Here is a 25,352-nt window from a genome sequence, read left to right as displayed (position 1 = left end):
TTCCATATATATGTGATAATATATGAAATTTATCCCTCCACTCATACAACTAATTTCTCAATGGATTGTGGTAGCATTCCTGTCACAATCTGAATATCAACAGACAGTCAGCACTAATTTCAGGATTATAGATCTTCCTTGACCAATATCTCAGGACAGCCAGAAATGTACAATACAAAGACAAAAGCAGTGCCACTTGTTGCCTAACCTTAATATGTGCTTAATGAAACTTTGATTACCATATTCTCCTACTCCAGAGGTCTACAGCCATGGCAACTTTAAGACTTGTGGACTTCAACTCCCAGAATTCTCCAGCCAGCATAGCATAGCTGCCTGGACAATTCTGGGAGTTGAACTATACAAGTCTTAAAGTTACCAAGTTTGGGGGCCCCTACCCTAACCCTTCAGGAAATAGCATTATATTTTTTACCTTATATTCAATAACTTTTACATTCCTGGCTCTGCTTGCAATACATTAATCATGATCTACAGCAACAGGTTTAGGACTTCAAAGACAGTTATACGCTGAAGGCATGTGAAAAACTGAAGCAAGCGATTCATCATGGTTTACATGCTCTGAATGCGTTTCTCAATAGTATTTGCAGGAGGTTATTTATCTTTCTATAAGGAAAATTCAGAGCATGATTTTTACCTACATGGTTGACATTTTCTTAATATTGCCTAACATTTGGCTATTTTTGCTTTTTAAAAAAAACATTTTCCCAGTAGATCTACTTTACCAGTATCTTCTGAAAGCCATCCCACTGTTCCTCTGCTAATGCAAGTTAGCACTTCATTGGCTTTTTTGGCAGTTTCAGCACACTGCTGGGGGGAGCATGATAGTTGTATTCCAGTACTTGAGAAGCTGACACAAAGTAGGTTGACTTAGTCAGAGAGTAGTTTGACTTATTCTCTAGGGCACCAGGACAAGAAGTAATGTGTGGAAGTTTGTCAAAGAAAGAAGTAAGGAGAAATTTTTGATAGTAAGAGCAATGAAGAGCAATGAATCAATGGAATATCTTGGATCCTGGAATTGTGGGTGCTCTGTCACTGGATGTTTTCAAATGTAAACTGGAGAACCATTTTACTGGGATAGTATAAGACTCCTGCCTTGAGCAGGGGGCTGGATTAGAAGACCTCCAAGTTCTCTCCCAGCCTTATGAACCTATGAATTCTATGAGCTCATCAATTAATTTCTGGTAACTTCACTGACCACTCAATATTTATTTGTTTGTTTGTTTGTTTGTTTGTTTTCATCAATTGCTTACAAGATAATTGGTATAAGTAAAAGCATAATTATGAATACATGGATACATATAAGAAAAATAAAAGAAACAATAGGACAGGGATGGTAGGTGTGCTTATGCACGCCCCCTACAGACCTCTTAGGAAAGGGGTGAGGTCAATAGTAGACAGTCTAAGGTTAAAGTTTTTGGGGTTTGGGGAAGAAACCACAGAGTCAGGTAGAGTATTCCAGACATTGACCACTCTGTTGCTGAATTCGTATTTCCTGCAATCAAGTTTGGTGCAGTTAACCTTGAGTTTGTATCTATTGTTTGCTCTTGTATTATTATGGTTGAAGCTGAAGTATTCATTGACAGGTAGGACATTGCAATGTATGATTTTATATACTATACTTAGATCGGACCAAAGGTGGCATAGTTCTAGGTTTTCTAGGTCTAGAATTTCCAGTCTGGTATTCTGCAACGAGTAGAGGAGTGGAGAACTCTTCTTGTGAAATATTTCTGGACTGTCTCAACTGTGTTAATATCAGATACGTAATGTGGGTTCCAGACTGATGATCTGTATTCAAGCATTGGTCTAGCAAATGTTTTGTATGCTCTAGTTAATAGTGTAATATTACCAGAGAAAAACCTATGTAAGATTAGGTTAACAAGTCTTAATGCCTTTTTGGCTATGTAGTTACAGTGGGCTCTAGAACTTAGATCATTAGAGATGAGTACTCCAAGATCCTTGACAGAGTTTGGATCATCAACAAGGTCTTTCCTATTTATCTTTCCTATTTTTTTTGCCAATATATAGGACAGAGCATTTATTTGTTGAGATTTGAAGTTGCCATTTGCTTGACCATTCTGATACATAGTCAAGGTCTTTTTGAAGGGTAGCAGTATTGTCTGTGTGTTGAATAGCTTTACATCATCAGCGAAGAGAATGCAGTTGCTCTTGATATGATCACAGAGGTCATTTATGTGGAGTATGAAAAGAGTTGGTCCTATAACACTGCCTTGGGGGACACCTCTGTTGACAGGTGTAGTATTTGATAGGAAGCTCCCAATTTTGACCATTTGTTGTCTGTTTGACAGGAATACTTCTATCCAGTTATGCATGTGTCCAGAGTACCATAATATTTTTAGTTTTAGGAGTAGTTTGTCGTGTACCACTGAATCAAAGGCTTTACAAAAGTCTATGTAGATTGCGTCTATTGCTTTGCCCTGATCAAGTTGTGTAGTCCATATGATTTTTCAGTGTAAGAGTTGCAGATTACATGATAGATTTTTCTTGAAACCAAATTGTTTATTAGAGAGTATGTTGTTTGTTTCTAAGTGGAGGGTGATGGATTGGTTAATAATTAATTCCATGACTTTACAGGTGACACAACATAAAGAGATTGGTCTGTAATTTTCAACTAGGCTGGTGTCTCCCTTTTTGAAGATGGGGATGACCGTGGCTTGTGACCATAGTTTTGGCAAGGAGCTGGTCCTGAAAGATTTTTCAAAGATTATGCTTAGAGGTTCGGCTATGGCAGTGGATAGCTTTTTAAAGAAGTAGGCACATATTCCATCTGGTCCAATAGATAGAGATGGTTTTAGATTGCTTAGTGCTTTTTCAACATTGTCTTCTGTAAAATCGATACGTATTAGATCATTGTAGTTGTCTGTGGATTGACTAGGAAATACTGGACATGATCCATTGCTGCTTACAAATACTGAGCCAAATAATGTGCTAAAGAGGTTGGCTTTAATAGTGTCATCGTTGCAGTCTTTATCATTAGGTCCTTTCAGAGGTGGGCTGGACCTTGAGTCTTTTAGTTTGTTGTTTACAAAATTGTAGAAAGTGCAGGTAGAATTGGTGCATGGAAGGTTTTCCTCTTGTTTAATGTGATAATTGATGCATTCAGTCTTTATCTGGTGGCATAAATTTTTGTACCGGCCTTTGAAGTTGGCAACGTGACCAGATTTTTTTTTCCGCCAAAGTGATTTCTTTTTGGGTTGAAGCTTCCTTATTGCTTTGGGTAATTTGTTTTTTCTGGTTTGGGGAGTTGTTAATGGTACATATAGTTTGATGACTCTTTTGACTTCAAGTAAAAATATGTTGTAATGGTCTTCTACAGTATTGCATCCAGTGAATAGAAATTGCCAATCAAGGGATGAGAGATCATTGTTTATAAGATCATAGTTGCCTTTTTTGAAGTTATAATTGGGGATTCTGTCATTGTGATGATTTTTGTGTGGACATATGTTGAAACAAAAGTCAATCATGTTGTGGTCACTGCTGGAAAAGTGTTCTTTAATTTGTATTCTGTAAATTGAATTCAAATTGAATTCTATTGCAGAAGATGAGATTGAGGCAGTTGTTAAGTCTATTGTTGTTGGTTACTAGTTGTTCTAGTCCCAGATTTGTTACTGCATTGTAGAAGGTTGCATGTGTGGGTTCAGTTGTACATTCATTAAGGGTCCAGTTAATATGAGGTAGATTGAAGTCACCAAGAAAGATAAAAGTGTGTGGGTAGGATGCTGCCCATGTTAGTGGTGTATTTAGTTTGTTTCATGTTTGATGTCATAATCAGGGACTCTGTAACATAGTAAGAACCAAAATGTGATATTTAAGGACAGCTCAAAGATGATGGTCTCAGGAAGAGCAAGCTCCTGGATAACTTGGATGTTTTTTAGATGTAGGGACTTTTTATAGAAGATAGCAACACCACCTCCTCTACGGATTTCACGATCTGATCGGTAAACATGATAGTCTCTTACTGTGGTAATGGAGTCAGGGAGAGATGCATTGAGACATGTTTCACAGACAAATATAATGTCGAATTTAGCTGTATTTAGTAAGAGGAGAAATTCATTTTATTTACAAGGTTTTATTTACAAGGTTGTTTGCATTTAAGGCCAGTTGTGGTTGGAATTGAGGTAGTTGGGCGGGGTGCGTGCCTAGTTTTGAGTGATGTTGGATTGGATGGGGTGGGGTTGGATGCGGAGTTGTTGTCCAGGAGAAGCCATCTGTTCCATGGGAGGAGGTGAGAGAAAAGAAGAAAAACTACACCTTGTATTGACGAGGCATTTTATCTGTCCAAAATTTTAAAAATTGACCCCCCCCCCAAAAAAAAAGCCAGACTTGGGTTTTTTTTAAATTATTAGTTTTCTTCTCTACAGTCAAAAGTGTTGTTTTCACAACTTGCTGAAGGGGAGAAATAACTATCTCAACAAACCCCCATCTTGCTAGGATTCCTTACAATTAGGTAGTTATCTAACTGGCTTGACAATCATATTCAAAAAGTTGTCACCAATGGAGGCTCATCATATTGAACAGAGGTATCAAATAGAGGGTCAGGAGCAGTGGTGGGATTCAATTTTTTTTTTTACTACCGGTTCTGTGGGCGTGGCTTGGTGGATGTGGCAGGGGAAGGATACTGTACAATCTCCAGTCAGAGGTGGTATTCGCCGGTTCTCTGAACTATTCATAATTTCCGCTACCAGTTCTCCAGAACTGGTCAGAACCTGCTGAATACCATCTCTGGTCAGAAGGATTAGTCCTGGATTCTTTACCATTCCGTATTTTCATTAATAACTTGGATAAAGAAGTGGAGAGATAGGGAAATGAGCTGAAAAGTAGAAGAATCAGGAAAAAAAATTGCAATGTCGTTCATTAAACATCAAATGGACATAGGTTTATCGTCATTCTTCAGGAGAAATGCAGTTGTAAGCTGCATCAACCAAAGTAACATTTCCAAAAGACCTGTAGCCCCTCCTTTTCACATCACAGCTGGTCCTGAATTGGAGAAGCGATTTCCCCATGGGATCCCCTGGTGGGATCTTTTTCAATCCTTTGCAAATCACTGTAAGCAAAAGGGTGCTGCCAAAATCTTTCAGCAGCTCAGCGGCTCTAATTTCCTTGTTTTCTGGACATACCCACTGAAAAAAATGTAAGGCTTTAGTAAAAATGGACTTGAATATCATGTGTGATGGGAGAAGAGCAGTCATAGATAAACAAATAGTATCTGACAGAGCTCTCTCACGCATACATGCAAAATCGTGAGCAGGGTGCAGTGTTTACTATTGCTTTGGCTTAAAGAAAAGCTGCAAAAAGAACCTTACTCACTCACTCACTCACTTAGCAAACTAGTTAGGAATGTGGATACTTGAAGTTCCCCAAAATCTGAAGGGTTTCTCATCAATATGGCAATTTTTCTTTGTTTTGATATTTTATTCAGATTGCCTAATTCAGTGCACATAAATTATTTCTTTCTCTCTTTTTAATTAACTTCCGTGAAATGATTAACATTTCTCATACTGTTTCAGCACTTCTGTTAATTGCTTTGAAATATATGTTTTTAAGATTATATCTATTACTTAAGTAGACAAAAATGTATTGGGTAGATTTTATATTCTATTTTCCTTTGTTTTCTAATTGCTTTAAAAGTCCTTCTAGTTGAAGTTATTGTACTGCATTTAATTTTAAAATGCCTAAAGAAGTCAGCTTTGTCCTCAGCAGAGGGGGGGGGAAAGTGTTAGGGAATTAAAAGAAAATTAGGAGGGGAATAAATTATTGAACTATAGTATTTTAATGGGATTTCAGGTTTTTTTTTAGTAGCTTTACCAAATGGGGTGCTCTCAAGATGTATGCATTTCAACTTATGTAAATCTCATCTACCTTGGGAATTCCATGTTGCATGTAGATTGGAAAATATATATATATATACTGTATTTCATTCTGTTTGATGCTGTGGTGTAGTTTTAAAAAACTTTCTCATTTGAGGTGCTATTCAAATATGTGGACTTCATCTCCTGTCATTCCTCAGCCAATAAGGCTATTGTTGAGAATTTTAGGAGATGAAAGTCACACATCTGGTGGGAGCCAAATTGGGAAGGTGCTTTAGAGAAATGAATCCTACTGCTAACTGGATCTCTCACAAGAAACATCCACGTGTGTGTGTGAGAGAGGGGGGGAGAGAGAGAGAGGAGAGAAAGGAAGGAAGGAAGGAAGGAAGGAAGGAAGGAAGGAAGGAAGGAAAGAAAGAAAGAAAGAAAGAAAGAAAGAAAGAAAGAAAGAAAGTGTTGAGTTTTCTCCATTGCTGGATCTATGTGGCTAATGGAAGAAAGCATTTTTTAATATGAATCATAATTAATCTATGGAAACTAAAATGAAGCCAATTTCCTAAGCATAATTGCTTAAAAAATAATTCTAAAAGAACAGAGATATTTCTGTAAAAAATGATCACAAGAAATCATGTGATTTCTTCATTCTAGGTTCTGGACAGCACTGTTTCTGTGTCCCCCCCCCCCTTTTTTTTTTTCTCATGGTACCACAGTCTCTCGCAAATAGAATAATGTTACCATCATAATCACCCGATTTTAATTTATGTTATCTCTCTCTGCATCTTGGCCATGGGGGCACCCTGGCATAACTAAATGTTATACTTACTTCTCTTTAAAATAGAACTGGAAACGACAAACCCCCTATAAGTCTTTTGGAATCATAAACCTCCCCCACTTTCTATGAGCTGGGAAGACAGGCTCTTGGCTGATAACAAAGCTTCCCACACCCACTATAATTAATAAGATGAAGCACACAAAGCAGCTGTCTTCAGTGGGTTTCAATAACTGCCCTGTCTTGTTTCAGAACCCGAGAAATCTGCAGATACCAAAAATATTAATCTGCAACAACTCTCCCTCCAGGTGTGTTAGGAATATAGCCCACAGAATTCTCAGCCAGCATGACCAGAGATGACCACAACTTACCTAGATGATTCCAAAGTGGAAATGGCTTATCTTCAAGGAAAAAAACTGCTTGATGCAAGGTTTCTATTCTTGCAGCCGCTGCCTTACAATGGTGATACAAGGGACTGATCACTTGTGGTACCATGTGTCTAGTACAGAGGTTGCCAACCTTTTGGATCTCAGGGACCACCAAACTCATAATTTTAAATTCCTCAGACCAGAGACTCTGGGAAAATATCAAAAAAATGTCTGCAGGAAAATTCCCCACCCCGTTTTCCTACCAATCCATCTTTCTTTATTTGGGATAGCAGGATACCGTCTCCAGCTCTGTTCTGGGGTGGGGGGAGAGAGAGACTTTTGGCTTCATGCAAGAAAAGCAGCAGAAGCAGCAGAAGTCTTTGTTTCTCTCCCCCAAACTCCACCAGAAATGAGTCTTTGCCGGCTCAGCCTTTTGGAGCATGATGCCTTGCAGGGTCCCAAAGACTCATTTCTGGTAGAATTTGGGGGAGAGAAACAAAGACTTTTGCTGCTTTCCTTGCGTGCAGCCAAAAGCAGAAAATGAAAGAAGCGGAAAAAGCAGCCCAGTGGCCAAGCCAGGTGCATGGGGCGTGTGGGGCAAGTTTCCCCTTCTGCCCTTCCCCCCCTCCCCTCACTACCTCGGGTTGTTCGCAATGCATGCGATGCAAGCCTTGTGTTCCTGCGGGCCATGTGGGTGGTACAGCCTTATGTTCCTGCACAGCCTGGATTAATTACATTGGGGGGTGCTTTGGGGGTGACATTTCTCTGAAGACCACCAAAATTTTCTCATAGACCACCTGTGGTCCAAGGCCCACTGGTTGTAAATGCTGGTTCCTGGTTCCTACTCTAACCGCTAGGACAGGGATGTCAAACTCAATTTCATTGAGGATCACATGGGGGGGGCTGATGTGGCCCTGACAGGGGGGGTTTCACCTCAAGGGGAGCACGGCTGGGGGTGCATGACCAGCTCAACATCACTCATGTCAGGGGCACCTGTGGTTACCTGAGTGCTCTGCCAGAGAAAACAGGCTCCTGAGCTCCATTTTTGGCTGTGATAGCCTCCTGCAACCTTCTGCCAGCAAAAACAGAGCTTGGGAGGGCCACATGCACAGTGGAACCATGTGTATTAGTGCTTACAAAGTGCAAGGGTTATGCAGAAAGAAATGTTTTACTTTAACAGTGGTTCAAGAAAAGTGACTCTTGGCTTTGCCCAGCCAAAGCTTCTTGTGTCTAGCTACTGTTTTTGAGGTAGACAGACTAGTTGATGCTGATGAGTCCCATCTTGGTTTTTCACTGAGGCAGAGTAGAGTGAGGGACCAATATTTTGCAGTGCCAGGGTGGTGTGGAATACCTTTGTCAGGCAAGGCACCTCACTGAGGCAAAGCTCTGTGATTCCTCACCACCACCACCCTCCTTTTTTTGTGAGCTGAATCCTATGCCTCAGTGTTTTGTTGCTTTTGCTTCTCAGACTAAGAAGCATGAAAAGGCTGATCTTATAACTGTTTAAGAGTCCTTTGAGATATGACTTGAGAAGCAAAATTTACTGCCATGCTTGCCTGTTCCTGTCTAAAGTTTTCCTGATTGTAGATGCACCATGAGGGAGACCTTAGTATTCTCTCATCATTCAAGTAGAAGTAAATATTCCACAGTCAAAAGCTATTTTATTGCTGCAATTATTGGGGGTAATTAGAAGTTTGTAATAAAATAATAAAATAGTTGCCATGCTGTGTTTGGCTAAATCATTTACATTAAATGAAAAGGATGTTCATTAAAACCTTTTTAAAAATATATCTGGATTTGAACCTCCTTAAGATTTATGGGTTTTTTTTTCTAATATATCTAACCTCTAGTCTGTCTCATTTCAGTTTCTGCCCAAACCAGCAAGTACCCGAAAGTCACCATGGCAACCAAGCAGCCTCCCCCTCTGATGAAGAAGCACAGCCAGACAGACCTTGTGAGCCGTCTGAAGACAAGGAAGATCTTAGGTGTTGGTGGGGAGGATGATGATGGCGAGGTCCATAGGTCAAAGGTAATGGGGCTTCCAAGAGTATCTATAATTGTGGACCCTTAGAATCAATAATTCCTCTTGCTGAAAAAAATTATATACTTATATACTTCGAACGCATATTTCAAAATCTGCAAGAAATGAGGTTAGGCAGGAATGGAGAACATGTTATCCTACAGAAATTCTTAAAATCCCCAAACCCATTCTAAATTTTTAGAATACCATGTAGCTCTAAAGTCATATTTCTGGTTGAATGAGGGAAACTCAGCTGGACAGAAGAAGCTAGAAGTTACCTACCTTATATGAATACGCTGTGTTTATAAAAACTTCCAAATTCCGAATTGTCTTTCAATAGAGGATAAATCTGTTTAGCACACTAGTAATGTTAATCTGATGGATTGAATGTATCTGAGAGAGGGGGTAAGTGTGTTTGGGGACTAATTATATTATTTTAAGGTTCTTATTTCCTCTAAGATTCTAAAAAAAGATGAGAGAGTTGATGAAATGTAAACCAATGACCCCTGGGTATCATTAGACTCCAATTTCTGTCAATTTCAGCCAGAGTAACGAATGTTGTGTTCTGTATGCAGACAATACAGATGTTTCCCAATCCTCATGTCAAAGGCTGTGTATATGTAGAATGATTCAAACCTAATAAGAACCTGCTTTATTCCCTGACATGTTAACTTTTGAAAGACTGTGACACTTGGTGAGGGAAAGAAAGATTCTGTCTTCATCAAGCCCTTGTATCTTTGTTTCTTGAGGCATCTTGTTTGGTCATATCTACAAGAAAAAATATATATCCTTTTTTTAAAAAATCCAGAATTGTAGATTGGGGGACTATTAATTTAACTAATCAATTTTTTTTTTATCAGAAAGGAAGGGTGATTGCAGGGTATACATAAGAAGAAGGAAGTGGGTTGGGAATAATCTGTGCAAGTTGCATAAAGGTGTCTTGGAGTAGGATCAATTTATGAATAGTGATCAGGCTTGTAGGACAAACTTCTTGAAATGTTTAATAGAAGTTAATATTGAGAGGTTGTGTACATGAGTTCATGGAAACCATAATTTCTCCTTTGTCCGAAGTAGCATTTCAACAAATGACTAAAAAAAAAAAATATTTTTGTTGATACTTGGAAAGAAAGGGATTGAATGATGGGATGGAAAAGGAGAAGCCATTAATGGCAGAGAGGAAATGCTAGATTGAAGGTTTGGTGGAAGGAATGAAACTGCACTTGAGAGGCAAGGCAGATGAGACAGGAGAAAGTGGAAATTCATAGTTTGTATTTATTGCTTTGGTTTCCCCTTAATTTCATAACTTATATTGGAGCCAATGTTTTTCTAATCAATTGCATAACCTCCCCTTTCTACTAACACATACATACAGAGCTGTTGTGTATGTGAATTAATTGCAAAAGCTTGAGGATAGATTCACAGCAGTGGGTGGGAATTGTGAGGCCTGTGCGGTTGGATAATGGGGGTGGATGGTTGAAGCTGCTGTTCTCACCTCATTAGAGACATGTCTTTGTAGGTGTAAGAGAAAACCTATGGTTCTCTAAACTGAAAGAAGAGAGAGCTTTGATTTCTAGGTAACTCACAAAAGTTCTTCTTTTTTCAGGATAGCTATCATATCTCTCCTCTTGTTTTTTTATGCCTTTTCCTCACAATGTTATTTTGCTTTAGATCAATGATGCATTACAAGAGCATCAGTAGCCTTAAAGGGAATGGCCAAAAATGTACAGCTAATCTGTTGCTGTTTTCCAGAATGTTTCATCCACTTCTAGACTAGTCTAAAATTCAGTGCCCGACAATTTCCCATCCAAGTGTTAAGCACATTGCACCTTGCATAGTTTAGATTTTCTTAAATTAGCAAAGGCTATCTAGGTTGCAACCCAGCTGCCATGGACAGTTATCACATGGTAGTTTTTGAATAAGTATCTACTACACATCAGTTAGTGCAAATTTTGATGAAACATTTAGGTTTTTATTAATTTTATTTATTATTTATTAATAATTAATTTTATTTATTTACAAATAGACAAATTTGTGACTTTTGAAGTCTGCTACAGAGCTTAACCCATGAGGTATAAACTTGCCCCAGCAAAGTCTTTTTTCTGCCACATCTTCATGTTGTTGCCTTCAATTCATCCACAACTCACACCTGAGGTAGCTTAATGTCCTTCTTAATGATTCCACAATTAAAGTAGTTTTTCCTCCTAACCTCACTGACAACCTCACTGACCATTTAGTCAAGTATCTCTATAAAATGTGAATTCAACCTAGTACCTGTTGGCCATTTTATGCTGATGTACTAGTTTGGGATATGCCTTCTTGTCCAGATGTTTCCAACTGTTCTCTCACACACACTTATCAACGAGCCTGGAATCAGAAGTAGCAATTGACCATGGATTGTAGAAAAGGTAAAAGGGATTTAGAGTGCACTACCATTTATTGGTAGCTTTCCTGTGCAGGATAGAAATGTCAGTGGAAGTGAGTTGCACATTTTATGCTGATAATATGCCGCCAGCATTAAGACTGGTGGATAGCACTTCAACTGAGATATGAATGCCTTCTGAGTGCTCCTCTTGGAATAGACAATAGGCAGAAAGAAAGAGTTTATATACTTCTCTGTCCACCTTCCCACTTCCCTCTCCTCCTTATTATATGCCTATTTCTAACTAATTTTTGGGAGCTGCTACTTATTCAAAAACAAAAATTAAAAACAAAAATGAAATGCTTTGCTCTGACTGAAGGGCTTTTGGACAAAAACTGAAAAGGAAACGGGAGAAAAATTCAAGGAAACATTAATGGCTGAGACTCCACTGGTGCTGATTCATTGTCGAATGAATGCATTTTAATAGGATCCAAGAGGATGAATTCAACAGCCCGTGTTGCAAAGTTGCAAAGTTTGACTTTGATGGCCAAATTCAAAAGCCAAGTTGTCAGAGGAAAGAATAATGTTTTACTTCTTTATTCTGGCAAATCGAAAACTAGAATGTGCCAAGGATATGCAACAGATCCAGTCTTTTCTGATTGGGGCAGTGCCACATGATGAATTTAGATAGCTATACTAACTTTGTGTCTGGGATTTTCCAGCCTGTTTTAATCTAGCTTCCTTTGCGTGTCATTTCCTTTTGCTCCTCTAGATTTTTATCACCCTTTCCAGAAGAGCAGTTTATTGTCCTTGTGTTTTTATTTATTCATTTATATATCAAATTTTAGAAACCGCCTATCTCTCTCACAGAGTGAATAAATGGTGGTGTTAAAGTAGGGGGAAAGTTCTTGGCTCCATGTGATTGCAATATCCATTTCTCTGTGTGAACTCTGCTTTTTACAAATGGTTGTATTTTTAATTAATGGCTTGACCTTTTGTCATTGAACCCCAGCAGTTGCTTAGCAACTTAGAATGATCCTTGTTGGATGATTTTTTAACAGGTGCCTTTCATGTATGTAGCATTTTCTGTTCTGAAAGTGGAATTACAGTAATCCTTTTTTGAAAAGTAGAATTACCTTAAAATGTTGGTAATTGTAAAAGGTCATTGGAAAAAGTCCATAATATAGAAGGGAAAACAATTTTTGTAAAGAAATAATTTAGTACTCCATTTTATTTTATGGATGATTTTTTTTTTGCCAGATTCTCCCCATCATAGATAGTTTCAAATTTCTCTCTCTCTCTGTCTCTGTCTCTCTCTCTCTCCCCTCCCTCCCTCCCTCCCTCCCCTCTCCTCTCTCTCTCTCTCACCAAAGTATGGCAAACTTTCAGACAGACATTAGACTTGTAGTAAGAGTTCCCAGAACTTGGAATAGTAAGAGGACCTATGGGGAAGAATAACTCATGTCCTAAAAATATCCATGGTTACACTCTAATTGACATGGGAGACTTAAACATCATATGAGAAAAACAATTTTATTTTTCACACAGTAATGCGCTGGCTATAGATTGTAGAATCCCAAAGTTCGGTAGCCCCATCTCTATGGCTTGGTGATTTCCTTTGCAATTCCATGCCACCCCAAAGAATATCACTTTTGTGAAGAGGGGTGTTTAAGATGAGGGGTGTTGTTTTTTTTGTATTGGGGAAACCTATATAAGTTTATGGAGATTCGCAGTCATCCAGGTCATGATTGTCCCAAAGGTGCTTTTTCAAGAGGCAACTGGACTTTCTTGTTTTTCTTTGAAGCCTTCTCATCCAGAGCTAAAGAAGCTTCTTGGATGAGAAATGAAAAGTCTTGAAAGAAAAACCAGAAAGTTCAGTTGCCTCTTGAATAAGCATTTTTGGGACTATCAATGTTTAATTATACTTCTCTAAAGCCACCCTTGTTGTTGTTAGTTGTGAAGTTGTGTCCAACCCATCACGACCCCATGGACAATGTTCCTCCAGGCTTTCCTGTCCTCTACCATTCTCTGGAGTCCATTTAAGCTCATGCCTACTGCTTCAGTGACTCCATTCAGCCACCTCATTCTCTGTCGTCCCTTTCTTCTTTTGCCCTCAATCTTTGCCAGCATTTGGCTCTTTTCTAGTGAGTCCTTCCTTCTCATTAGGTGGCCAAAGTATTTGAGTTTCATCTTCAGGATCTGGCCTTCTGAACAGCATCAGGGATGATCACTTCTAGAACTGACCGGTTTGATCGCCTTGCAGTCCAAGGGACTCTCAGGAGTCTTCTCCAGCAGTAGTTCAAAGGCGTCAATTCTTCGGTGCTCAGCCTTTCTTATGGTCCAACTTTCACAGCCATACATTGCAACTGGGAAGATACACACTTTTGTTGGCAAGGTGATGTCTCTGTTTTTAGTATGCTGTCTAGATTTGCCATAGCTTTGCTAGGAATTGAGAGGGCCAGATGCCATGATCATAGTTTTCTTAATGTTGAGTTTCAAGCCAACTTTTGCACTCTCCTTTTTTAACCCGCATCAAGAGGCTCTTTAGTTCCCCTTCACTTTCTGCCATTTAGAGTGGTATCATCTGCATATCTGAGGTTGTTGATATTTCTCCCGGCAATCTTAATTCCAACTTTTGATTCATCTAGCTCCGTCTTTTTCATGTTGTGCTCTGCATATAAGTTAAATAGGCAGGGCAACAGTATACAGCCTTGCCAAACTCCTTTCCCAATTTTGAACCGGTCAGTGGTTCCGTGTTGAACCAATCAGTGGTTCACTGTTGCTTCTTGACCTGCCACCCTATAGCCCAATAAAGTAGCAGAGCTTTGGCCTACCCAGTGACCTCAGAGAGGCTATCTCTATTTTTTTTTCTCTTGCCAACTTTTCAGTTGCTTTTGTATCATTTGTTAAAAGCAGGAAATAATGATGCAATGCATATGCAAACTATACTTCCCTCGCTGATAGTGCTGAGCTTGAGATGGCAGGAAGCAGCTGAAGGCTGTTTAAATTGCCTTTGTTCTTGCTTCCTTGGGCCTCTCTCTTTCCTGTGATTTGTAGTTTCTTGACTACCCAGACATACTTTTGCTGGTGTACTTATTGTTCAGTAATTAGGATATTTCCTTCTCTCTGCCATGAGATGGGTGGCAAATAAATTTGATAATAAATAAATACAAATTAAAAATAAATCCCTGCAACAGGGTGAAAAAAATTTCCTTTTAAACTCACTGTTTTTTATCTTAAAACTATAAAATCCATTCTTTTGCCTGTTGTAACTATTGAGTGCAACCCATTGGGAAAGTATTAAACATTTTCTAGTTCTCCCCCCTGGAGTGAGAACAATCATCCTAGTAAGTACCAAACCATGTTGGGAATGCTGCATTAGATGTAACCTATGATGAGCATTGCTGATTTGCAGTCACATTCTATGGATTCCACAATTTTTGTCACAGATCTTTCTTTGCCTTTTATACTTAGTTTTTTTTAAAAAAAAAATTAAAGCCTGTGTAATTGTCTCTTTAAAAAAACCCACCAATATTAACCATCCTTTTTCTTTTGAAGAAAGGATGATCTGAAAGCTTTTACAGCTTCACCAGTTTTCTTTAGTCACCTGGGACTGTTTGTTTTTTCAGGCAGTCAACTTTGAGATAGAGTTTCTCTGTTCTCATTTCCCATTCTCCCACTTTCTTGTTTGAACTTGCACAGCTAGACCATGCTGTTTGCCCAAGATGCTTGCAAAGGGATTATAAGCAAGTGATAGATCATATTTTCTTTGTGCAAAAAAACCCGGAGTCTGTTTCAGACATCTTTAGCAAGCCACTCAAGATGTTTGAATCCCTGGAGAATTGCTATCAACATGGGAGAGGTGGGATAATACTACACTGGTGCTTGCTGAACTTCTTGATATAGTAATTTCCTGTATAAAATAGTAATAGCAATAGCACTCATATATCGCTTCACAGTGCTTTACAGCCCTCTCTAAACGGTTTATAGAGGGTTGAACTGTCGAACTACTGGCAATCGATAGTCAGCAGAATTAGCCTGCAGTATTGCATTCTAACCACTGCACCAACACCACTCTTGATGTTCTTTCCCATAGACAGGCAGTTTGAAATGCTGAGAAGTATCGCAATACACCGCTACTTACCCAGTATCCAAACCATCAGTTCAACTTCCTGTGTTTTCTGGCATCAGGGGAAGGCTGATGCTGCTAATTCCATACAAAAGGTGACTGTTGATTCGGGCGTAGGCAACTTATTTGCCATCTGTTTAGATCAATCCTTCTCCAAACTGGCAGGCTTTGGTGTGTTGGATTCATAATTAGTTGACAATATGAATAGTTTTGAATGTTGTAGACCACACAGTATGAGAGTAGCAGCTGGTATACAGTTTATTTGTACATTTATTTTCACCACAGGTTTTAGCAAAATTCAAATAAAATCACAGTGATCCATGTCAATTCAATGCACCCCCTCTAATATTAATGGCACTGTTTGTCAGGATGTGTCTTCTTATCTTCAATTTGTTTCATTGCATGTATGTTTTCATCAAACAACAAAAAGTAGACTTTATTTTCTTCTAAACTAGACTGATTCAGTTGGATTAACAAGGGCATAAGGAATCTAGCTTTGTGCTCCTGAGAAAATTTGCAATGTAATGAGTAATAGATCAAATCTTCCACCTGTAAGTTATTACAAATGCATAAACAGTGTGCAGTTGGCAATAAAATAAAGCTGGTATAAAGTGGTTTAAGGTAGTTTAGAGCACCAGTGAGCTATTTTAGTAGTCACAGTTTCACTCTCAGCAAATATCATTAATTGTTTTTTTTTTCTTTTTTTGTAGATCAGAAATATAATTTGCATGCATTTTTCCCTCAAATGTTTCTTTTTACAGGGTGTCTCTGAATCAGTTTCTGTTCCTTTGAATTCCAGATCAGTCAAGTCTTGGGCAATGAAATCAAGTTTGCAGTGAGGGAACCTTTGGGGCTCAGGTAAGTTCTATTCAGAACCTATGAGCCAGAAATACATAACAGGGATGCTAAGTAATTTACTCATTTTGGCTCCAAGCATGCTTGCTTTTCCTGCAAATGTGTACATGACCATCCTGCAGCCAAAAAAAGCATATGTGGTGAAATTAGTGGCAAGTGCAACCAAGCCTCTAGAGTAGGGTTCTTCAAACTTGACAGCTTTAAGACTTGTGGACTTCAACTCCCAAAATTCCTCCTCCAGTCATGTTAGCTCAGGAATTCTGGGAGTTGAAATCTACAAGTCTTAAACTTGCTAAGTTTGAAGACCCTTGCTCTAGAGGCATGTCCTGGTTCCATAGCTTTCCAATAAAATAATACTATCTGGGCGTATGTATGCAGAAGCAGGGTGAGGAGAAGGCTTTAGAAATCTTAATTACAGTTGCCCAATGTGGCCGTGGGATATTCTTGTGATTGGCTACTGTATGTTAATCAGAGTTCTCCCTTCAATTTACTGTCAAGGATGAGAGAAATCCATCAAGAGCTAAGCGGCTCTTGAAATTGGATTTAAAGTGCTGCCATGGGATATTTTAAAGCTAGAAGATAACCTTGAGTTTGAATGGCTCTAAAAAAGAACAGAATTCAAGAGTACAGTGGTTAAGACAGTGAACTTAGACTAGGGTATTTCAGGCTTATGTCTGTATTCAGGTGACTGGTGACTTCTTAGGCTGTGATTGTTGTCTCTTTCTACTTCCAACAATCATGGACTCCTCTGAGATTTGAAAAATAGTAAAAGTAAGGGGAAAAAGCAGGAAGGTTAAAATCCCCCTATAAATGCTTCCAGCTGGCAATTTCCATTGTGAGAGATATTGCTAAGAAATGAAAAATATTGTAAATAAATTTTTGCTGCCAAAGGAAAATATGAAAGACAAAGATAAAGAACTGTGTGAAAACTGATCAGAACTGCAAAGCAGAAGTCACAGATCACTGTAAACAATAGGCTGAAAAGTTTAGCTGATTCTTGTATAGATGTGTAGTTATATAGTTGCCCTTTGAACTGTTTGGTCATAACCAAGCACGATACTTGTTTGGCGGACAAGGCTGAAATATCTGAAGAAAAAACAAGTTCTTGCCAACCATTAAACAGTATATTGGATCTATTGTGCTTTGGAAGTGTGGAGCAATCAGCATTGCAGGAGTTTCTTATATAGGTGGAAAAAAAGAAGAATGGATTCAATTAGCAATCAATACATCCTAAAAACTAATGTCCTATTCTCAGTGAAGAAATGGAAGCTGATACTTCAGCAAGATGATGATCCAAAAAATTTCCTGAAGTGCTGTCTGCTCTTGAAAAAAACAGCTGCAGCCAGGCATAAATACTTTCCACCCCCACTTCCCCAAGGCTCATCATAGCTCATGCTTCTTCCCGAAAGCCAAGGACCACAAGCTATGTGGTAAACAGCAAATCCTGGTGGGACTCCTGCCTGGAGCTTGGCTTGGGACCTCAGCCAAGAGCTCACAAGCAACACTGCTGAAGATAGAATAGAATAACAGTTGGAAGGGATCTTGGAGGTCTTCTAGTCCAACCCCTGCTTAGGCAGGAAACCCTATACCACTTCAGACAAATGGTTATCCAACATCTGTTAAAAAACTTCCAGTGCTGGATCATTCACAACTTCTGGAGGCAAGTTGTTCCACTGATTAATTATTCTAACTGTCAGGAAATTTCTCCTTAGTCCTAAGTTGCTTCTCTCCTTGATTAGTTTCCACCTATTCCTTCTTGTCCTACCCTCAGGTGCTTTGGAGAATAGCTTGACTCCCTCTTTTTTGTGGCAGCCCCTGAGATATTGGAACATTACTATCATATCTTCCCTAGTCCTTTTCATTAGACTAGACATACCCAGTTTTTGCAACCATTCTTCACTAGAATTTGGCCTGGAGCTCAAGAGCAATCAGAAAAAGAGCAACCTCAATGAGGCAGTACCTCATCCCATGTGGTGCAAGAAATTTTGGAAGGAGGCAAAAGTTATTTTCAAATTTGTGTTTGTTTTAAGTACTGAGTATGAAAGACATATTTATGTGGCATCAACTTACAAGGCTTAGGAGGGTGATGTTTACCCAGAGCAACAGTCCATTGTTGGAAAAGGTGTGTGCCACAATAACAGTTATCTGCTAAAAATAACCTTTGTAATCTCCACAAATATAGAAAGATTGAGTGAGAAGAATTCTTCAAGGAAGAGTGGGAAAATATCCAAAAGCAAGGACAGTAACACTTATAACTGACTGAAGAGGAAACATTTAGAAGCTGTTATTTCTGCCAAAGAAAGTGCTATTAAGTAGTGGCTGAAAAGTTTTTCAAAGTCTAAACCTGCTATAGTCACTGTTCCAAATCTATAAACAGCTGCACACAAATAGTAAATATGCATTCAAATAACCAAAAAGATGTTAAATTTAACTTTGTACCATGGAGATCAGCTTCTCTTCATTTAACAAATATAATTTAAGCAGAAGTACCTAAATGTTTGCATGCATTTTTGAACAGTTGTTAAACAGGGTGGTCATGAAGGATTGACGGTCGTATTAAAATCTCTATCGCATTGTTTATTATTGTTCATAGAACGATAGAACATACAGTTCAATAGACCTGGAGGACTGTTGAGATTTATTTAAACATAGCAGGGTTCTGCTAGTCAACTAAGAGACAAATTCCTTAGAGGAGGTGTTAATTTTTATGATAAAATCCTTATAGTTAACTCTTCTTGAAATAGTGTAACCAGTGGAAGACAGTTCATTAACTTAAACATGGCACTGTAAATATTTTTTTAAACTTTCCTTGCTAGCTGGAACATCCTATTTTCCAAAGAAACCTCATTAGCAATGTTTAGATGATATTAACGATAGTCGATTAGCATTTCCATGCTCTTTCTGGACTGCCTGGTGATTTCTGGTGTTTTGAAATTGCTTTTAAAAAGCCATATCTTGTTCTCTTCTATGCCCTGTTTTATTTCGGATTCTCTTGTCAGCAGGAATTGCTCAGATGACCCTTTTTGCAGAAGTAGAAGTAACTATTTTTCATGTATTGCTGATTGGAGGAGATGCCATATTTAAAGGATGTGATAGTTATCTTTTTTTTTTTTCATTTGAACTTGCAGGGTTTGGCAATTTGTCTCAGCCATCATATTCTCTGGCGTTGCCATCATGGTAAGTAGGTGAAAATTTTTCATATGAAGGCTATCTGATCAAATTACTTAAACATTTGTCCCTAGACATGTTTAGCATTCTATTCTCAGCAATTTATAAAACTTCAAGGAAATCTATTCAAAAATTATGTCCTCAGATTCAGTCCCTTGAGCATTGTTCATCAATGTTTCCTCGTCATGTTGGAGAGATAGCAAGTGGTCCTTAACGCATTAGTTTTCATTACTAATGTGAACTAATAAAAAGATTAAGTTCAAGTTGTATCAGATTTATAGGTGTCATAAGCTTGAGTTGAATACTTAATACCCTAGAAAAATGGTTCCCAACTTTTCTGGCTTGGTGACCTGGCCAGGGGTGGGGTGGGGGGAGAGGGAATAGTTATATGCGAGTGGCAGGGCACAATTGCTCACCACTCTTGCAAGTGAAGCTGTGCACATATGCGTACACTTAGCCACCACTTGTGCAGCCTGGGTCCGAATGGGCTGTTGCCTGGTAGTGAGCCGCAGTCCAGAGGTCAGGAACCCCTCCCCTAGAAGAAAAAAGAAGAGCAAAATAAATTTAAGACAATATTGGTAGGATAGAAAAATGGTCTGTAATAACAGAATGAAACTTATTGCAGGCAAGTTCTTCAGTCAGGAATCAAACATCAAATGCATGTGTAAAGGAAGTGGGACACCAAGCTTGGTAATAAATCTTTTGTAAAAAATTTTTTAATCAAATGCATGTGTAAAGGAAGTGGGACACCAAGCTTGGTAATAAATCTTTTGTGAAAATTTTTTTAGTGTTAATTGATCCATATTGAATATGATCCAGTGGTGAGGCGAGACTGCAAAGAAGGCAAATAAAATTTAAGGCTGCATCAATATCCTTAATATGGTATACAAGTATAATTTCCAAATCAGAGGAAGCAATCACGCCACTCTATTCTGCTTTTGGTCAAATCATACTTTAGCATTCTAGTCCTGGGCACCACTTTTAAGAGGGATTCGGGGAGTTGAAACAAATGTATGCGATGAAAATGGAAATGATAAAGGGATCAGTCTAGGAAGTGGCTGGTGTAGTATGTGCTTTAATTTCTTCTAAAAGCAGTAGTCCAAGAGCATTTTTTAGATACAGGTAGTCCTTGATTTACGACCACTTATTTAGTGATTGTTCGAAGTTACATCGTCATCTTTTAATAAGCTGATAATCCTTTGCAGGGTGGAGCCTGGGCAACTGAATGGAGCTAGCAGAGTTTTTAATGGCCAGATGCCCTTCCTGTCACCAATGTGAAGTTTTGTTTGGTAGATATATTCTCATTCTGCTCAGAGAGAGAAATATCTGCCTCTACCTAGGATCGAACTCACAGCCCCCTTATTGTGAGGCGAGAGCTCCACTTCTAGGCCACCACACTACTCCAAAAATACTAACTTACAACCAGTGACTTACAACCAGCCTTATCACAACCATTGCAGTTTCCCAATGATCACATGATTAAAATTTTAGGCACTAGGTAGCAACTCAAAGTCATATGATCACCAGTTGCTACCTTCTCAGCTGGTTTCTGACAAGCAAAATTGATGGGGAAGTGAGATTTGCTTAATGACCACGTGATCCACTTAACAACTGTAGTTGATTCATTTAAGAACCATGGAAAAAATTTGTAAAAATGAATGTGACTCACTTAACAACCACCTTGCTTGGCCATAGAAATTCTGGTTCTGACTATGATCAGAAGTCAAGGATTAAATGATGCCACGTGCCACTGAAAATAGTCAAGACCTGGCATTTCATGTTCCAAAGTGCAGGCTATGATATAATGAAGTTAGCCTATAGGAAAACAGGCCTTGATAGTATAATCCAGGGGTCACCAGCCTTTTGGACCTCAGGGACCACCAAACGCATAATTTTAAATCCCACGGACCAGAGACCCTGTGAAAATTCCAAAAAAAGTCTGCAGGAAAATTCCCTGCCCTGTTTTCCTACTGATCAATCATTCTTTTGAGGGGATCACAGGATACCATCTCCAGCTCCGTTCTCAGGGAGAGAGAGGAGGGGAGGGAGGGAGAGAGAGAGGGAGAGAGAGACTTTTGGCTTCATGCAAGGAAAGCAGCAGAAGCAGCAGAAGTCTTTCTCCCCCAAACTCTGCCAAAAATGAATCTTTGTGAGACTTGTTGTGCCTGCGCAGCCTCTTGGAGCAGGATGCATTGCAGGGTCCTAAAGACTCATTTCTGGTGGAGTTTGGGGGATAGAAAGAAAGACTTTTGCTGCTTTCCTTGCATGCAGTCAAAAGCAGAAGAAGAAAGAAGTAGAAAGAAGCAGCCCGGTAGCCAGGCCAGACATGTGGGGCGAGTGGGGTAAGTTCCCCCCTCCGCCCTTTCCCTGCTCCCCTCACTACCTCAAGTTGTTCACAATGCAAGTGACACAAACCTTGTGTTCCCACGCAGCCTGGATTAATTGCTTTGGGGGGTGGGGTGTTGCTTTGGGCATAACATTTCTCTGCGGACCACCAAAATTTTCTCATGGACCACCAGTGCCCACTGGTTGGTGACCACTGGTATAATCAACAGTTTGACTATGGAATCAATACAACCAGGTAGGCTTTTCTTCATTGGAATTATTCTGATGGAAGCAAGACAGTAATATGTCTGGGATGTTTTAACTGAGATTTCTACACTGAGTAGGATCATCTAAACTCTTCCAGCTCTATGTTCTCTGCAGTAAAGATTGGGATTTCTTTCTCTTTTCTTTTTTAATGTAAACATTATTAAAAGTTTTAACATGCTAATACAAAACAAAACAAAAATATGCAACCAATATAAGTATAATTACAAAATTTTATCTATAATTACAGCAAAAACTCACTTTTTCTATTATCCCTTTTTCCCTAATTCATAATGCATTTTTTGTTTTGTTTCAGGCAATGTGGGTTTACACTCAGCATAAAAATAGATAATTGTTCTTTCTCTAATCAAAGGAGTCAATTTAGCCATTTATGCAAGCTCTGTCATCTTCACCAACCATTCCTCAAACTTTTCCATTTTCGAGTGTATAGTAATCTCACTGCAGTTGTTATATTTAAGAAGACAAGTCCATGTTTTAGTAGCTTTTCTAGCTTCTCTCTTTTTCCACTGCTATCTGCAACCACTGTTCACTTGCACGATGAAAATGGTGGTCCAAGTGAACTTTTCCTTGTGGACATTGGTGTCTGAAACAGATTTAGTTGTATCTTATTTCTATTTTCAGTGAAAATCCTTTTCTTTGGACACTAAATCTTTCAGTTACAGAGGGTGTTTTTTTTTTTACTGAAATTTGTTTTTCTCTTCCAGGCTCTCACCTTTCCAGATCAAATCTATGATGCTGTCTTCAAGGAAGAGGTAGTCAACAGCAAAATGCCTATCCGTCTCTATGGAGGAGCTTTACTTAGTAAGTAATACATGAGCATCCAGATGTTGATGTGGTCTAGTCTATTGGGAATAGCCGAGTAAATATTATACAGGTAGTCCTTGACTTGCAACTGGTTGCTTAGCAACCTTTTGAAGTTTCAAAGCAGAGTCCCACAGTCACACAATGCATTTTACAATGCTTTTGCTAAAAACCAACCTTTACTTCCATCTTTTGGCAAACCCATGCCCAGTTAAATTATTGGTTCTCTTAATGACTGTGGTGTTCTCTTAACAACTGCTGCCAAAGAGGTTGCAACATTGAGTCAGTCAACATGATAGCAACAAGCAGCATCCATTATGGTAATAAGTTGAGAACTGCCTAGAAGAGTGGGGGTTTATTTCCTGGGATGGAAGGAGAAGTATGCATGCAGTGTCTTTGCATTGAAATTGTCTGAATTGAACCTAGGCTAATTTTGGATTGTAACTTTTGTAATCACTTGCCATTAGCAAAAGGTAAATTAATTGAATGTTTACTGTTGATCTTCATAATGTTTCTTCCATGGAATTTTGCCCAGAGGAAGGAACGCATACTGCGCAATCAAGTTGGACTTTGAAGTCATTTTAACAGGCTCAAGAAAGACGCTGTTATAAATAAGAATCAGGATCTGTAATGTTGTTAATTGTCTTGAGTCCCTAGAGGCAGAATAAATCTCCATCATAACCGTCATCGGAAATAATAATACTGAAATTGCACTGTTATAATTTGCTTGCCAAGATTCAGTTTCCAGCACATGGAAATGTGCTGTTTTGAGACTGTAATATATCAGCTGAACTTCATTATTCAAGATGCTCCAAGGATTTTATTATTATTATTTCAATAATACAATTACTTCATTGTAATTTACCTTTAATGCCAAGGCACAAATAGATATGATAGCCTATATATGATAGCCTAGCTCATCTGATAAGTGAAATCAACCATATTTTTTCTTTCTTTCAAACTTTGGAAATAATATTACTTGATCCCATAATGCCATTTTTAGACACACAGAAAATAATTCTGTTTGAATTATGACAAAGAAAAAAAAATGATTCCAAGGCAGGCTTTGTTATTTACTTATATGCCACATTTGATGTATGAATCAATTAATTTCAGTGGTATTACTTCTCTGTTGATGGATTCAAATTTCTAGCAATTTTGTGTTTGTGTATCTGTGTGTATGCTAGTCACTCTGAGACAAAGCCATGGAACTAAGACCAGAGGTAGTGTTCAGCTAGTTCAGACTGATACCGGTAGTGAAAAATTTGACTGATTCGGAGAACCAGCAAATACCACCTCTAGCTGGCCTCACGCCTCCCCACCCCGCCCCTTCTAGGAATCCCCATGCACCCTGTTTTTGCTTCCAGGAGGCTGCAGGGAGACCCAAAATGGGGCATGGGGGAGTGTGCCCCCATGGCCTGTTTTTGCTCCCAGGAGGCTGCAGGGATTCCTACTACATCCAAAGCAGGATGTGGGGGTGCAGTACATCCCCCGCCACCTGTTTTTGCTCCCAGGAGGCTGCAGGGAGGTCCATGAGGCCCAAAACATGGCACAGGGGGTGCAGCATGCCCCCCCAGGGCCCATTTTTGTCCCAGGGATCCTCTGGCCATGCCACCATGGCCATGTCCACCCACCCGGTCATTAGGGCAGAGAACTGTTGTTAAATTATTTGAATCCCACCACTGACTAAGACCTCATTCACAAGGAGTGTTATAAGCTTGAGCTGTTGGAATGCAAATTTGGGATTTGTTGGGCATATAGGATGTTAAAATAATGAAATGTCAGGTTACAGTAGCATATAGATTAGTCATCATGATTTTATCACCTCCTAATCAGTTCCAAAGTTATTCTGATGCTTTTGTTACAGCAGAGCTATCAGTGGTAATGAAATTGTTCCTGGACTATTCAATTCTGGAGCCCAAACATGCATTTGTGGTAGCACTAAATGGTCATTTCAAAACTGTAATTTTATAAAAATGGTGTAAAAGTAGATCATTTTGAAATTCTGTGGGGCAAGACTTTATTTTTGGCATGGCCATGAGCGCTGATTAAAGTCCAGTTATTTCCTTCCTTCTGTGATAAAAAAATGCATCCAGGCATGTACACTTAGGCCTGTGCAAATGTACACATAGACATACACACTTGTAATATACTTCTTTAAAAAACATCCCTTCTACCCACCTAAGAATCACTCACATGCTTGATTTCTTCCACCCATCCACTCTGTTAGTATTAGCAATAGCAACAGCAATAGCACTTAGATTTATATGCCACCTCACAATGCTTCACAGCCCTCTCTAAGCAGTTTAGAGAGTCAGCATATTGCCTCCAACAATCTGGGTCTTCATTATATCCACCTCAGAAGGATGGAAGGTTAAGTCAACTTTGAGCCAGTCAGCATCGAACTCCAGACTGTGAACAGTGAATTAG

The 25,352-nt window shown here is 39.0% G+C and overlaps 1 protein-coding gene across 3 annotated transcripts in view; it reads left to right on the top strand.

Moving 5' to 3' along the window:
- Window positions 1-25,352, top strand: part of TP53I11 (tumor protein p53 inducible protein 11) — an 86,435-nt gene that overhangs the window by 46,191 nt on the left and 14,892 nt on the right. For all 3 annotated transcript variants that reach the window (XM_026707464.2, XM_087921405.1, XM_087921404.1), the window contains exons 2-5: window positions 8,846-9,009; window positions 16,288-16,346; window positions 19,472-19,520; window positions 22,826-22,922. In XM_026707464.2, coding sequence (XP_026563249.1) covers window positions 8,881-9,009; window positions 16,288-16,346; window positions 19,472-19,520; window positions 22,826-22,922 — 334 coding nt within the window. In that variant the 5' untranslated portion in view covers window positions 8,846-8,880. The remainder of the gene's footprint in view (window positions 1-8,845; window positions 9,010-16,287; window positions 16,347-19,471; window positions 19,521-22,825; window positions 22,923-25,352) is intronic.

This window comes from Pseudonaja textilis, chromosome 1 (assembly GCF_049901715.1).
Source record: "Pseudonaja textilis isolate UNSWEBS1 chromosome 1, rPseTex1.2, whole genome shotgun sequence".
Classification (NCBI taxonomy): Eukaryota; Metazoa; Chordata; class Lepidosauria; order Squamata; family Elapidae; genus Pseudonaja; species Pseudonaja textilis.
Note: the sequence above shows the minus strand (reverse complement) of the source record. Positions and strands in the feature narration are given on the sequence as shown.